Source organism: Haliaeetus leucocephalus, unplaced genomic scaffold, assembly GCF_000737465.1.
Source record: "Haliaeetus leucocephalus isolate CR32 unplaced genomic scaffold, Haliaeetus_leucocephalus-4.0 Scaffold157, whole genome shotgun sequence".
Taxonomy (NCBI): Eukaryota; Metazoa; Chordata; class Aves; order Accipitriformes; family Accipitridae; genus Haliaeetus; species Haliaeetus leucocephalus.
In genome coordinates, this window is record NW_010972593.1 from 140,015 (window position 1) to 155,296 (window position 15,282).

The 15,282-nt window shown below is 53.9% G+C and overlaps 3 protein-coding genes across 5 annotated transcripts in view; 1 reads left to right on the plus strand and 2 right to left on the minus strand.

The window, feature by feature from the left end:
* ARRDC2 (arrestin domain containing 2) overlaps nt 1–5,196 on the minus strand; it is a 10,577-nt gene extending 5,381 nt beyond the window's left edge. The window contains exon 1 of the mRNA XM_010562173.1: nt 4,678–5,196. Coding sequence (XP_010560475.1) covers nt 4,678–4,942 — 265 coding nt within the window. The 5' untranslated portion in view covers nt 4,943–5,196. The remainder of the gene's footprint in view (nt 1–4,677) is intronic.
* Nucleotides 5,197–6,682: 1,486 nt separating this feature from the next.
* Nucleotides 6,683–10,989, minus strand: LOC104828562 (chromosome unknown open reading frame, human C19orf45). Its single transcript, XM_010562306.1, is given in 8 exon segments — nt 6,683–6,871; nt 7,419–7,504; nt 8,469–8,670; nt 8,870–8,988; nt 9,337–9,452; nt 9,544–9,638; nt 9,824–9,927; nt 10,455–10,989. Coding segments are annotated over 8 exon segments (1,446 nt in total).
* Nucleotides 10,990–11,128: 139 nt separating this feature from the next.
* On the plus strand, nt 11,129–14,312 carry PEX11G (peroxisomal biogenesis factor 11 gamma). Of its 3 annotated transcripts, none has more exons than XM_010562175.1 (6): nt 11,129–11,194; nt 11,273–11,461; nt 11,547–11,725; nt 11,925–11,975; nt 12,099–12,242; nt 14,064–14,312. In XM_010562175.1, coding segments are annotated over exons 1-6 (630 nt in total). In that variant the 3' UTR covers nt 14,065–14,312. The 3 variants fall into 3 exon arrangements, with proteins under 3 accessions (XP_010560477.1, XP_010560478.1, XP_010560476.1); XM_010562176.1 differs by lacking the exon at nt 14,064–14,312 and adding an exon at nt 12,512–14,037; XM_010562174.1 differs by lacking the exon at nt 14,064–14,312 and having other exon boundaries at nt 12,099–14,037.
* The last annotated feature ends 970 nt before the right edge of the window (nt 14,313–15,282 follow it).

The following is a 15,282-nucleotide window of genomic DNA, read 5'->3' on the forward strand; positions in this document are numbered from 1 at the left end:
ACTGTGGGTCCCGTCCCAGCATGGGTCCCATCCCAGCGTGGGTCCCGTCCCAGCGGGGGTTCCATCCCAGCGGGGGTCCCGTCCCAGCACGGGTCCCATGCCAGTGTGAGTCCCGTCCCACCGTGGGTCCAGTCCCACCATGGGTCCTGTCCCAGCATGAGTCCCATGCCAGCATGGGTCCCATCTCAGCGTGGGTCCCATCCCAGCATGGGTCCCATCCCACTGTGGGTCCAGTCCCAGCATGGATTCAGTCCCACCATGGGTCCCGTCCCACCGTGGATCCCACGCCAGCATGGGTCCCATCCCAGTATAGGTCCCATCCCACCGTGGGTCCAGTCCCAGCATGGATCCAGTCCCACCGTGGATCCCATGCCAGTGTGTGTCCCATCCCAGCCTGTGTCCCATCCCAGCATGGATCCCATGCTAGCATGGGTCCCATCCCAGTGCAGGTCCCCAGCTCCTCCAGCTGCCCCGCGACCCTGATGCCACCACCAAGACATCCCAAGGGGCGTCAGCCCACGGGAAGGTGGTCTGGGAGCGGGACGGTTCACAGGGCTGAGCACTTCCAGCCCTGCCCTGGATAACCCCCTGTCTGCTGCAGTGTTGCTTGGTGCCCCCCCAAAACCCCCTCCAGCTCCCATCCTGCAGTCCCATCCCATCTACAGCCTCGGCACCGGCCAGAGAATCCTCATTCCCAGGGTCACAGCCAGCGGCTGTGCCAGGGGGATTTCTCTCTCGGAGCAGCAGCCCCTTTGGTTTCAGTTCCCGCAGGCGAGGGCCGAGGGCCGCACGCGGATCCACGTCCTTCCTTTCCCAAGAGCCGTTCCCAGGGGTCGGAACAGGCTGCAACTGGATCTGGGCTCCTCGCGCGGCACGGCCAGGCCAACTGGCGACGAAGGGAAAACTGGTCTGGGACATCGCTTCGCTTATTTCTAAGAAATCAAGAACTGGCTCCCATTCAGCTTGTGCAATTACAGAGTGAGCAATACATCTTCCCTGCGCTTTTTAACTAGGCGAGCGCTGGTTTTCTACCAGCTCGTACTGGGGTTTGTGTGATGCTGCTCCAAAACCCAGCGACAAATTACACCTGCATAGGCAGGCACGGCATGGGGACTTGCTCTGTCGGCAGCATCTGCTGCTGCCGGTGCTCAGCCGGGGTAAAAGCATGAAAACTGGGAACTGGTGATTCTCAGGGCGGACATCACCATTAGCAGCGCCCTGAGAAGTTGTAAAAAGGAGGAGAAAGGGGTCTATGCCCCCCCCAAAGGGTTAATCAGCTTTAGAAACTTCCACTTTAGTCATGATTGTCACATTTGCAGAGCACCAGAGCTCTCCACCCCGGGCATGGGCTGGGGATAAGACAAAACAGGCATTAAAAATGTTACTCAGCATTTGGCCACCAAAGTTTTGAGGATTTTTGAGTTGCTCCCAGCCATGCTGGGCAGGACCTGCTGTGCTGAATTGGGTTGATCTCAGCCACTGAAAATGAGCTGGGCTGAAGCCTTGCAAAGCTTTAGCTGTCTCCAAAGCCTAACTGGAATTGTCTCTCTCCCTCCCCAAGGGAAGGGGACCGTGTTTTATTTTATGTGCACGGCCATTTGCTGCCACGAGAAAACATGAATCATACCAAACGCTGTAAAGGGAGCCCAACAGCAACGGGAGAGGGAAAGAAGGAAGAAAGGCACATCACAGCATGAGTTAACGGGTGACGCCAGCTCTGGGAAGGTGCCTGGTGTCCCCGTTGCGATGCACCGTGACATTAGGGGTGGTGGGGCTCTCGAGACGGGTGGGAGCCTCGGCCGGCCCAAGGCAGCTCCATCCTGTGCATGGCACCTTCCTCCTCCCGCTTTTCGGCACACAGCCCTCAGCCCGTGACTCAGCCTTCGCCCACGGGATGAGAATCTCTGCAAACCTCCCTCCCAGCGTCAGCTGCACGAGATGTCCGCTACTACCCCTCGTTGCTTCCACGCGGGGTGCGAAGCCCCTCTCTCACCTCTTTGGGACCCCAGCGTCGGGAGAGGGTCTCTCCCCTCTCCTGGGATCTCCAGGTGCAGGGGCTGTGGGACCACAGCCAAGGGTTTTCCATTCAGGAATGCTCCTGGGTGCCCAAATCCAACTAAAACCCAGGCCAGGCTCGGTGGAGGGAAGATCTCCAACTCTTCAGCCCCACCTAGAGTCTGGCCAGGCTTAAGCCGGTCCCAACAGGAGCTGACACCCCTGCCCGGCTCCAAAGGGGCTTCTCCATCCCTCACCCGCTGCTGGGACCCGGTGGCTTCTCCCCACTGACCCTGGAGCCACACAAGGGTCCCTGGGAAGCCAGAGAGAGGGGGATGCAGGAGGTAAAAAGGCAAGTCACCAGCTCTACCCTGACCCAATACGGGGACAAGATGGGACAACGCAGAGCCTTGCACAAGCACACACTCCCGGCTTGAGGAATAAACTCCGTCCCTGCCGGATTTGCGAGTGTTGCGTATGTAGGAGGATTAAGGTACTGATCAAGGGCTACCCCACAACAGAACAAGAGCCCTGGTGTGCTCTTAGCCCAAGTGCCATAACTCTCCTGGATGTCTCCAGGAAAATAAAACGGCTTGCTTTGCCTCTCAGCGGGGCAGGACCTACACCTCTGGGAAGTGCTGCAGGACCCCCGGACAGAAGGGATCACTGCACAAAAAGCATTTATGTTTCCTAGGGCTCTCTCTCCAGGGTCTTCCTTGCCTTGCCTTTGCCCATTAAACCCCTAGCTTTTCCTCTCTTCCTGCTCCCTATCTAAGATGATTACACAATATACATTTAATGGCCCTGCCACGCAGTCTGAACATCTTTCTTTAACCCTTTTTCTTGTCCCACAGCGCAGCAACCCAGTGCCAGCGCTTACCACCCTGCCAGGAAACTGCAGATAAACTCACAGCTCAGGGGAGAGCAGAAGGGAGGGCTCTTATCTCTGCCTAGATTCCCTCCTCTGCACTGCCTTGTTACCATGACAAAACCTGCATTTTTTAAACACCACGCAGACACAGTTGATCTCATCGAGAAGCAACAAGAAGGGAGCAGTCACAGGGACCTTCCGATGATGGCACGTTTTCAGCAGCTTCTCGCCAGCTGACATCAGGAAGGTCCTCATGCTGCCATTGGGGACGGTGGGGCAAAGCAGGACCCAGCGGGATCCAAAGGAAGCAATTTTGGCTGTGGAACAGCGCTTCTCCGCAGCCCACAGCCTTCACTCCCTTAAAACGCTCCTGCGATCACGTGCCCGTGTCCCTCTCACAAAGCAGAAAAGGAATCCGCGTATCGACAGAGACAATAAAACCCCAGCCCACAAGTTCTGGCGAGGCTCTCTGCTCCCCAAGGAGCCCAGTTCAACTCGCCCCGTGCTGTAGGCAAGGGCCAGAAACCATCAGCTCCAAGCTACAGGAGTGCAGGGAGCACTGGCAAGGCCGAGCAGCTCGTGCAATTCCTCCAGCCCCTGGCCAAGCGCCCTTCTCCAGATGGCTCCAGGGGCTTTTATCATACACAATCCCAGCAGCGAAATCCAAACATGCTCGCAGCAGCTTGTGGCTTCCCTACAGACATTCACTGCGGGGATAATGGGGAATAAAACTCACCCTGTAACCTTATAGCTAATGCGGACACCATCCAACCACTGCAGTGACCAAATGCTCAGGACCTTCTCTGCTGGAGTTCAGGTCAAGGGCTTCTCCCATGTCCTTAATTGTAATCGGGGCACTTAGCACAGTTGCAGCTGCAAAGGGGCCATCCTTAGCCACAGAACGGAAGAGCCACTGCCAAAAGACAGAAACTCCAGAGTAATTCAGGTGTTTGGAGCAGATGACAAGGTACAGTCATCCAGAAATAGAAAATATGACCCCCCCCCAGTGCAGTCCAGAGACAAGAACATCTCCGGGAAGGCAGCTCATGTCCTCTTTCCAATCACTCCAGTTTCTTCCTGCAACCTCTACATTTGCCAGCTAGGGCTGGCACCACTTTCTGGGTTGCAGTTGGCCACTGACACAATTAAATGCCCTCAGCATGAGTGAAGTCCTACGGCCATTTCCAGTGCTGGGCGGCCCATAGCACCGTGTCACAGGCAATAACAAGGCCATCAGAAGCAGGGAAAAGGGAAACAAAAAAGCCACAGAGCCATGACTGTACAACTCATTGGAAGGGAGGTTAAAAGACATGCACTTTCATAAGAAAAGACAGAGTTAATGAGCAGATGGACAGCTGAGATGTCCCGTGTCCCTCGTCTCTGGATCATTTCATCCCAACCACACAAAGAATTCAAGTGGCTTGTCCTCTTGCAGTAGATCTAAGCAACCTGACAGCTGGGCATGCGGCCCCAGCATCAGGAAACCGAAAACAAATATTTGCTGAACTACTAAGTGCCCTTTCCACGCTTGTGAACAGACACTTCTATTTGCATTTCCCTGTGCAAACAGAACAAAAGCCACAACTCTTTTCGTGCTCACCAGCTCTGAGTTTGCAGGCAGCCTCCTAGAAACCAGCAGCAGAGAAACCCTCGGCAAAGGTGAGAAAGAGGGTGTCCAAGAGGGACAACCCTGCTTGGGTTGGCAAGCACCCATCAGGGCAGAGGTTCACCCGGAGGGGATGCCTGCAGCCCAAGGGGGTCCCAACCCAAGGCCCTGGAGCAGAGAACTACCCCCATACCTCCAGCCTTACCGGGGATGAGCTGGCAGCGGCGGTACAGGAAGGTCTGGTAGGCTGTGTAGTCATGGTAGACGGTGTTGAGCCCCACGCTGTGGCTCTCCAGCCAGTGCGTGACAGCGCGTCCGTGAGCGTACACCTCCAGCGCCCGTAGCCGCAGCGTGCCGCGTAGCTCCAGCTGCACCCGGCCATGCAGCAGCTCCCCGCTGCCGTAGACGCCCCACACTTGTCCGTCCTCCAGCTCCACCGCCAAGCTCCGTATGCGCCCCGGGAGCTGCATCGCTGCCGGCCCTGCTTATACGGCAGCTCCAGGAGGCTGGTCCCCACCTTGGGACAGGCAGCTGTGCAGCCCTCCAGGGAGGGGAGGAAAGAGCAAAGGCTACACCGAGATCCCCTAATTTATCCCTGCTCCTAACTGGCCCAACCCTGCAGGCCTAATCTTCCCCAGGTTTGGACCGAGACCCTGTTTTGCAGTGATGTTTTAGCGTTGACCTCATGCGCGAGGCCGATGCCGGGCCGAGGATGGGGCCGCGGAGGCAAGTGACGTGTTTTTAAACCGATCGAGAAATAACATGACTTCATCTTATCTCTGAGTCACAGACACTGTCTACGCGCAACTGGTACGTGCTGGTGGCTCCATCGGCAGGGAGGGGTGTCACGCACCACCAACCGTGCTGGCAGATTTCACATAGCTGGGGGAATCAAAGAAAGGCTGTTTGGCCTTCCCAGTTCAGGCATTCCTGGGGCATTGCTGGAAGGGGTGGGAGAGGAGCTCAGAAAGCAAAGACCCTTACCTCAAAAGCCAGTTGTACTTTCTGTATCTGAAGTCACATCAAAATCCACATGAAAAAGAAAGTAAGTAACCACAGGGTCCTCCCAGCAACAGCTCCCCAACCAGCTGGTTCCACCAAAAGGGTGATGTTCACCATTTATCCCCAGTGAACTCTGGCCGCTTCTGCAGTAGCACAGTTGGCAATGCCACTTCAGGGTCACATAAAAGTGATGAGGCAGACTGCTAGCAGATGCAAGTCCCTGTTACTACACCAAATGATGCAGCTGAGGTGTTTAAATCGAGGTGTTAGCAATGTACTGGCATAAGATACTGATGTGAGGTGCCTGTGTGCTTTTGCAAGACTTGAGTATGCGGCTTCTTTGAAGTACGCGTGGAGAAAAGACTGTCCCTTTCCTGAGGGATGTAGAGTCAAATCCCAAGAGGAAAGCACAGGGGGATCGTGGACACAGCCACTGCTCACACACAAACTGCAGGACCTGGAAATGGTTTAGTAACCCCTGCTCAAATGCTTTGGTGCTGGCTCACAGCACACGTGAATCAAGCCCATCCGCATCAAAAGGCTGAGAAGAGCTTGTGAAGTGGCAGCTGTGACAAGGCAGCAGCTAACCCTGCTCACTCAGCCCCCCAAGGGAGGGGGCTGACCGGCCCACACCGATTCCTTTTTAAAATATCTATAGCCCAAACAGAGTTAGTGCAAACTCAGCATTCAGGAAACCCACGTGAGTTATCAACTCAACAAAAATACATGGCTCACCTCTAGGAAAACAGCCCACTCATCATAAGCTGGGGAGAGCTACCTCTCTGCCCAACTGTTCACTGACCTTTGGTTTCAGGCCTTGACACCAAAATCCAAACAGATAATGAGGGAATATTCCAGCCCACACACAGCCCTGACAGTGCCTCTCACTTTGCTTCTGATCTCTTGCCCTTTCTCTGAGCTTCTCCCTACCCCACCTGCTTCCTCCTGCCCCAGTGCCTGCCTAGAGGCACTCCGTGGGTCTCGCAATCCAGAGATATGTGTCACCCATGCCTTTGGGCTAATCTCCCAGTGTTTATTCTTGCTGTCACAACACCAGCTTGTGTCCTCATTCAGTTTGAGAAATAAACGTTCCCTGTAAACACACACACAGGCCAAGAGCAGGGCACCAGGATGGCTAACAGGTAACGCGACGTGTAGGCAGTCCGCAGTGCAGGAAGTTCTGGGCGGTCACTGAAGAAGGGAGAACATCATGGTGCGAAGAGCACCTTCCTCCGGGGACAGTATTCTCTCAGGGTCCCCAGGGGGACGCAGCTCACTTGGGAGCTTGCTTTTTGGATTTCTGCTGGGCCTCTGGACTTGGGCGTGAACTCATCTTTATGCTCAGTCCTGAAGAGGTCCTTTGCCCTCCAGGGTAGCCCCAGGTGTCAGTATTTGATCTGAGAAGAGAGAAAAGCTTTCAGCACATGGGGACGGGGCTGGGGAAGAGGCAGGTGATAACATGGAACCTGGCAGCCCCTTACATCTGAGCCCCCTGTTGCTACCTGAGGGGTCACCTCCCCGGGCAGCTGCAGTCTGTGCCTGCCTGCATCCTCTCTCTCTGGCAGATGCACAGCCTTCTCTGCTGGTGGTGCAAAGAGATGTTTACCCTGGATGGACACCTCTAGCCATGCCAATTTTCCTCCTCTGACCCTCTGTGGGGGACCAGAATCACCTTCCCCCTCCCTCCAACGTTTCTTCACTTAGGGATTTGGTTGCCTGTCTTTCCTCTCCCTTCAAAGATTTTTCTCAGCTACGACTGCTCCCCACAGAGCATTTACTTGAGGCTGGAGGTAGACAAGATTTGATCCATGGCTGTCCCATCTCAAGTAGCTCAACAGCACACACCAAAACTCATGATGTTAATGGGGAGGCTATAGCTTTGCTTGGTATAATCCCACTTCCCCAGGCCCCCTCATGGTAAATCCAAGCCTATTAAGGCTGTACCTGCTGTAGCATGTCTTCAGAGAGTTGTTGTTTCTGCTGTCTGTGTGGGACCAGCATGGCCTGCATGGTTGTGACAGAACTTGCACCTGCTGACAGATGGAATTGAAATAAAAAGTAAATTCAACCCAGTAAATTAGGAAGCAATGTCAGAAAAGCTTTGCAGTTTGACTTGCAGTCACAGATCTGCATGCATTTCCATTAATGAGAGGAAAAGACAGGCTTTGCCATCAGCACTTTGCTGAAAACCTTTGCCCAGACAGAAACCAATTCTCAGGGTGAGGAGGTAAATGAAGAAATTCACATGGCAGTTACAGGAATATCACTCCATATGCTAGTTATGGAGCTGCTCCAGAAGTTTGGGGCCAAGGAAAAGATCAAATCAACTGTGATCTGTTCCACATTTAGTAAAACAAATGGCTTAAAAACAGATACACGGCATAAAGGGACCTCTCTCTTAGCTACAGAGTACTGGCCATCAGAAACAGGAGGTAATGTCAGAGAAGGATTTTCTTAATGCCTTCCCTGACCAGCTCTAACCACATCCCTTCCTGAGGTTGCAAAAGCAGAGCTTTTGATTGAAATCCTCTCCTTCCTCCCAAATACAAATGCAAAACAACTTCTAAAAATAAATGTAGCAAGGGAGAAAGATCAAGCCGCTTCTTCATGTCCCAGAAATCATTCATGTCACCTGAACATGCTAAATGTTGCTGTAGGATGGCAGTGAATGTCTGTGGCTGGCACGGGCATCAAAGTGGCTGGTAAGTGAGATGTCATTTGGGGAGGTGAAAGTGCCTGAGATTAGGAGCCACTGTGAGAACCAGCAGCAGCAGGCATGGGGCTGAGCATGGCTGTCCTGCCTGGCTTTAGGGTAACAGTCTCATTTTACTAAAGACATGATGCTGCACCAGTGCCTTCCTGCCATCTCCAGCCCAAGATGTCTGGGCTGCCTCCTCTTCCAGAACACCAGGCATCGCTGTCCCTTGCACAGAGCTAGGAGAACCTCAGCAGTCTTCATCTGTCACCACGACAGTCTGAGCAATGTGGCCTTACTGTGGTAGTTGAAGGGGATATGGCTCTTGCGGTGTCTCTTGCTGTCTGCCATCACCCTCTGGCTCTGGTGAGGTGGCTGATAGTCTGACTGCTGTGTTGTGCTGAAGAAATGGGAGTCTGAACGCTCATCTCCCAAGCAGACGTTGCTTCGATGTTTCTGAAGTAGCAAGTCAGGCTTCGGTGCGAAGTTCCACCTGTCAGTCTGGAGAACACAAGAGCTGCTTTAACAGAAACAGGCTGTAGCTGAGAAAGGCACCCTATTGCACATTACACCCTGCACAGCCCAGAGTGGGGAGGGGAGAAGGGGCAACAGCATTGTCTTTAGGTGCCAGAGTAGCGTACGTAAAAGAAGAGAGGGTCTCCACCAGAGAAACACCTGCACAGCAAAGCTGGGAACAGACCTCTGGGTAGGAGAGCTTTGTAGTAGTAGTTCTTGCCAACACTCGATTTCTCTCAGGGTCTTCATCACCTCTGGGGATGAATGAAGCATATTTGTTTGGACGGACAGTAGTTACAGGCTCTGGCAAAAGCAAGAGTGAAGGATGTCAGAGTACTCCAGTCTCTGAACAATTTATAGCTACAGCAGCTTTTCCTCATGCAATAGAGCACAGGAATGAATACAGCTCTTCAACCTGCCAGGGAAGTGGACTGAGGGTGAAATAGAGCCTCACAGTGACAACACTGATGCTGAGTACGTAAAAACTATAAAACATTAAAAATATAAAATTATATACATATTATATGTATGCATTATATCTTTATCTATAATTCTCTCACTAAAACCAAGTGACAAAACCTATGGTTCAGCTCATTATAAACCTCAGTAGTTGTCTGCACACATTGCCTCTGTGTCACAGACTTACCCTACCTAGACTGTGCACTGGGAAGAGCTCTGACGTCGAGGTGGAGAATCTGGTGCAACCATCCCCCAGCTGCAGGTTTGTGCGGTGGAGCTGGGAGGCAGCATGTTCCTTGTCATAGACTCTGCAAGATATCAGGTATGAGCTGCTTAACTAGCAACGTTCATCAGAAAGAGCAGTTCCTGGGGATGCCCACCAGGTTCTCCTGCTGATACCTGTGTGTCTTCTTCTCTGGGGCACGGTAGGCATGCTTCTGCTCACTCACAGATCCACTGCTTCTGGGATCCCCAAATTTAATAGGAGACATGCGCTGAAGGGAAGCCAAGAGAGCTACAGAACAGCCACTTAAAGCATAATCCCTTTGTTTCCCCTCTCTGTCTTTCCGTCCATCTGGTTTTCAGTGGCACAGATCCCACCCCTTTCAGGACAGAATTCAACATGGGGATGTGCTGCCCTTTAACTGTGTCTTGGTCCTCCCCAAAATCATGCTGTTACCTTTTCACTTGGCTTTGCAGGTGGACTCCATTCACCCTTAAACTGTGCTTGGTAAGAAGTGTAGTAATAGGACTGTCCATCCCCTTTAATAGTAGGAACACATCCTGCCAAACAGCCAGAAGGGGAAATTAAGGGCGTTATTTCTAAAAATGCTCTATTTACCCTTGTGAGGAAATATTAATGATATTGGAGCTGCAATCTCGAGGCAGCTGCTCTTTTAGCATTTTAGTACTACTGAATCTATTTCGTATAATGAAGTGGTAAAGCAATTGACACCAGCTTGCAGCAAGGTGAGCCGCAACACTGTGGAACGTGGATGTGGTCCATCAGAACCGATGCAGCTCTGGCATGAAAACTGCAGCATCTGAGGATGCAGCAAGTGTGGAAGACAGCTGGAAAGGCTGCGCAAGCAAAAGCTTGGCTGGCGAGCGGCTCTAGTTAGTGCTATTAACCTGTCTTATGAGCATCAGATTCATTTACTCAGCTATAAAAAGAGAAAGCAAAATAGCCAAATAGTCAGCATGACTCTGAGCCAAGCTACCGACTCCGCTGGGTGCCCAGGAAGCCTGCGCAGCACCGAGGACCGCGGGGAAGGTCTGTTGGGGACAGACCGGTCTGTAAAACAGCTCACCCCTATGCAAGTGCCATGGCCTGGCAGCGGGCTGGATCTCATGTGCCGGGTATGAGAAAGTATAGACGGATGGAGGGAGCTTTATTTTCTGTCTGTCTCCACAAGGAATGTTATCCTTCCATTTCTTGGCTGTGGGCAGGGGGGGTCTCTGAAGGGGGGTGTGGGGACAGGGGAAGCTCTCCCTCGTTGCTGAGGTGAGGACGCGGATACGGGGGTCTGCGTGCATGCGGACACGCGATTCTGGGGGAACAACTGGGGCCACCGGCTGCAGGGGCCTCTCTGGAAACGCCCGGCGAGTTTCCGAGCAGGTTTCCCCACCGTCACCCCGCGTCGGGCTCAGCACCCACCCGCTGCGGGGCGGCGGGGCTGGGGCCGGCCTGTAAACCCCCCAGAGTGGGGGGAACTGGCTATGAGAAAATGGCCGACGGCCGCTTCCCGGCGCCCGACGCTCAGCCCCCAACTGAATGTGGGATGCCTTCAGGAAGGGAAGGCCCGTGAGGGGCTCCAGGATCACCGGCACGGCGCCGGCCGCCATGGCCGAAGAGGCTGGAGGCCGCGGCCGGGCTTCGGTAACCACTAGGACCCGTCGCCATGGCGACGGTTCCGCCACCTTCCCGGCGAACCCCGCGCCGGCTCCGACCGTGTGTGTGACGTCACATCCCGGAAGCGTTGCTATGGCGGCGGCCGCGCTCAACGGCCTAGTCGCCGTGTTGGAGACCTACCGCGGCCGCGACCGGGTGGTGAGTGACGGAGAGCGGCCCAGCGGGGCTCTGTCCTGCCGGTAACGGCGGGGCCTTCACCGGGCTCTGCCTCCGCAGGTCCGGGCTCTCTGTTATGGCTGTCAGCTGGCGGGCGGAGCGCTGGCCGGGCCTCAGGCCTCGCCATCCGGGCTGCCCGGGAGTCTCCTGGTCGTGTCGGCCCAGCTGAGCGCCTGCCGCACGGCCCTGCGCCTCTTCGACGATTTCGCCATGCTCAGCTACAGCTGTGGTTACGGGCTGGGCCCCAAGGTGAGCGTGGCGGCACAGGGTGCACCAGCAGCCTTCCCGGCTGTGCCGCAGGCGTCAAGGTGTGTCCCCGCCATGCTCCCCGCAGGACGAGGACGGCCTGGTGAGGGGGCTTTCGGTGCTCTGCAACTTGGCCAACCAACTCTACTACCCCTGTGAGCATGTTGCGTGGGCGGCCGATGCTGGCATCATCCGTGTCGGCTCTCAGAAGTGGTGGACTGTGAGCACAGCACTCTGGGCCTTCTCCCTGCTTCTGGGTGTCCTGCGGTAAGGCTGGCTGAGGTGCCGCAGTCTGCGGCGGGAAGGAGATGGACAGGGGATGAGCCGTGTTCCCTGTAATCAGGCTAAAATGAAGGACCCTCTCGGCTGCAGAGGGGTGCTCTTCCTCACAGACGCATTTAATGCTAGGGAAAAAAATCCCTCCCCTTTGATGCTGTAGGAGAAATAACTCTTGTCTTGTTTTCAGATCCCTGAGAATCTTGTTCCAGTTAAGAAGAAAGCTGAGGCAGCACAAGTGGTATGATTTCCCTCCTTGGCTATACAGCTAATTTAACCCAAATACATCTATTCTCATTTGTGAGCTATCACTAATTATTATTATATGATGGGCTATCACTAATATTACTTTTGCTTCCAACAGCACATCTTCGCCTCTGAGTCGAAAGGAAATGAAAGCCCAAGTGAAGGCTGAAGTTTTGAGCATCCTCACCGACATGGCAGATCTCTGCAACGCAATCCACTGGCTGCCTCCGGGATTTCTTTGGGCCGGACGCTTTCCTCCATGGTTAGTAGGTCTCCTGGGGACCATATCTTCCCTGATTGGTATCTACCAAGCATCTAGAGGAGGAAATTCTGAAGCTGTATAAACCATAATTAAGCTTCAGGAGCCCAATTTCTACATGGTAAAAATGCCTTTAGTGAGGCAGGGTGTATTTTAACTTGCTTGGGTGTTGACAACTGTAATTTCACGCATCCTGTAACTGGGATTATAGTCAAGGTGTCTATTACAGCGAGGATTGTTTACGGTTAACACTTTTTATTATTCTTCATCAGAGAAATCTTTCAGGCGAATCCTCTGAAAATCAAGAAATCTTCTAGGACTGGTAAAATAGAGGGGAAAAAAGTCACTTCTATCCTTCCTTCCTCTGTCCCAAAAGATAAATGCAACCCTCCAGTCTTTGCTGTCACTTAAAAGAGCACAAAGTCAGCGTTAAGTGGAGAAATGGCCACAGTTCTGTCACACAAAACTGCTAAGGGATGGATCCAGTGAGTTCGAGCTCTGGGCTCAGCGCTTGGTGCCTCCTCTGAACCAGGGAGGTGACCCGTATCGTGGAAGTTTCTCCGTCAGAGAGATGTTGGTGTTTGAGCCGAGCAGATCCCCCAAGCGCAAACAGGAGCAAGCGGTTATTTGGTTTGTGACGGTTGTGTTTCTTTAGAGATGAGAGGGGAAAGAAGTAGCAGCTGTAAGCAGTGCCTTGCAAAGCTTTTTGTAGTCTGTGTTGCTCATTTAAGGAGAAATACTGGAAGTTGAGACTTGTGGCGTAAAGGAGAAGCAGCACTGAGCCTCCAGCTGTGCCTTTACGGAACGCCACCGGGTGGAGCTCTTCCACCAGGCTCTGGGCAGCAGCCAACGGACTTGTTTTTTTAAAAAAAAAAACCAGCACATTTATTAATCACTTTTCAAAGGACCAGTCGAACCAATGCCAAGATGAGTTTTACAGTTATATTTCTAGGTGGTGCCAGTAATAAATGAGACGAACGCTTCAAAGGTGGCCTTGAGTGATCAGTCCTTCTGATAACAGGGCAAATGTTCTTTATCTGGTTCTAGAAAGCTCCAAACAGTGCCTGGGTGACAGAAAACGTTTGTGCTGCGTTAGCTGCAGCTCCCCATCTGTTACCAGCCTTCCTTCTCCTGAAATAATTCAGAGCACCTGACTAACTGTCACAAAAATGCATCTTTTGAAAACAGTTCTGCTTAGTCTGCGCTGTGCCCGTGCTCCCTGTAACGCAGTACGGCGCACACCATGTTTCCAGGAGATTTGACCTCTTTGTTTTTTTGTTGTTATTGTTGTTTTTGGCACGGACGCAGGAAACTATCTCCTGCCTCTGCTCAAAGAGCAGAGCGAGGTCTTGATATGCTTTATCCTTTGCCCTGTCCTTGCTGTTTTTCTGGACCTTCACCCCGTGAAGTGTCCCAGAGGACGCCTTCCCGACTCTGCTCAGAATTTGGTGTCAGATTTACAGGTTTTGGTACAACTCGGAGTGTGGGCAGGCATTATCTGGAAGAGACTCTCTTTTTTCCTCTAGTCACGCCGCAGGTCTTGTGCCCAAAGAGGCAGAACACCCGGGTCCTGCTGCTTGGGAACAGCTGTAGCTACTGCCCAGTCCTGTCACCCGCTGCGGTGGCTCCTGCTGCAATTTAGTGGTTTTTTAGTAAGAAATCGGATTCCATCTCTTTGTATTCTTAACCCCGTGAAACCATTCCTTCAGAACACGCTCTCCTGCTTAGCGTGGGACAAGGTGTAGCTATAGCGATTTAAGAAAAGCCCAAATAAGCACACCTCCAATGCCAAAGCTCTAAACCATGCTTTTTATTTTAACGTAGAGAAAGGACACTGTAAACTGGCCTAAGTGTGTTTGCTTCATCTGCTTCCTTGTTGGGTGATTTTAAATCGCAGCCAGTGAAGTGCAGGACAAACTGAAATGTGCAAAACCTGGTAATTCAGAAATTTGTATTTTTCTGTGGAGTGCTTTTGGTCCCCACTGACACATAATATTTAAGCACCTATGGTGGCTGCTGCTGACTGTCCCGGGCAGCACGCTCTCTTTTTTAACACAAACCCTTGTGTGGGCAGACCCCATCCTCCCAAAACCTGCTGCTTTTTTTTGTGTGTCTTTTTTTTCCTTTTTTTTTCTGCTGCGGCCATCAGCCCAACTCAGCTCCTGCATTGCCCCGTGCAAGAAAACATTTGCTGAGCAGGGATGGTTTGTTCCGGCCGTGACCTCCCTTTGTCAGCAGCCCGTTAGCAGATGAGCTGCTGATTCCAGCCCAGAGCTCCTGATTTTATGGCCCCTTTGTGGCCGGGGGGGGGCGGGACACCCACATACAACTCCACGACCAAAGCTGCAGGCGGCCTTTATGGGCATCACGGCTGCCCTACCGTCCCCTTTTTCGGCTGCTGACTCCTGCCTAAGCATTGCTGCAGGAGGGAGCGATGAGAGCTGCTCTTGCTGGCGGGGGGAGCAGCGCTGCGAGGCGGGGAAATGGAGCTGGGGGCGGGGGGGGGATACGGACACGTTGCCGGCGGGCAGGAAAGGGTTAAAGCTCGGCGCATGCGCACGCCCCCACCTCGGTTTCCATTCACAAAAGAGCGAGGGGAGGGCGTTGAAGTCGCTGATTGGTTGTTGCGCCGCGCCCGTCGGGGGGAAGGGGGCGGAGCTGACGGTGGGGCGGCCACGCGGCGGCGGCGGCGGGGAGCGGTGGGTGAGTGAGTGCGGGACCGGAGAGAGGTGCGGGATGGCGGGGAAGGGTGGGCACCAGTAGCACCGGGGAGCGCATATCTCCCACTCGGTACTTCGCAGGGCCCGGCCGAGCCGTACCCTGCACCGGCGTTCGGTACCGGATCGCCCGGTGCTCCGCTTCGGTCTGCGCTAGGCGAGTACCGCCGCTGCGGGACGCCCCTCCGAGGTCCCCCTTACCGGTCGGGGACCGTACACCCGTCGCTGGCTTCTCTCTGCGGTCGCCGTCCCGCTGCAGCCCTCCGGCGCGACCCCAGCTGCACCCCCCCCCCCCCCCCCCCGGCCCCTGCTCCCCGGCGCCGCCC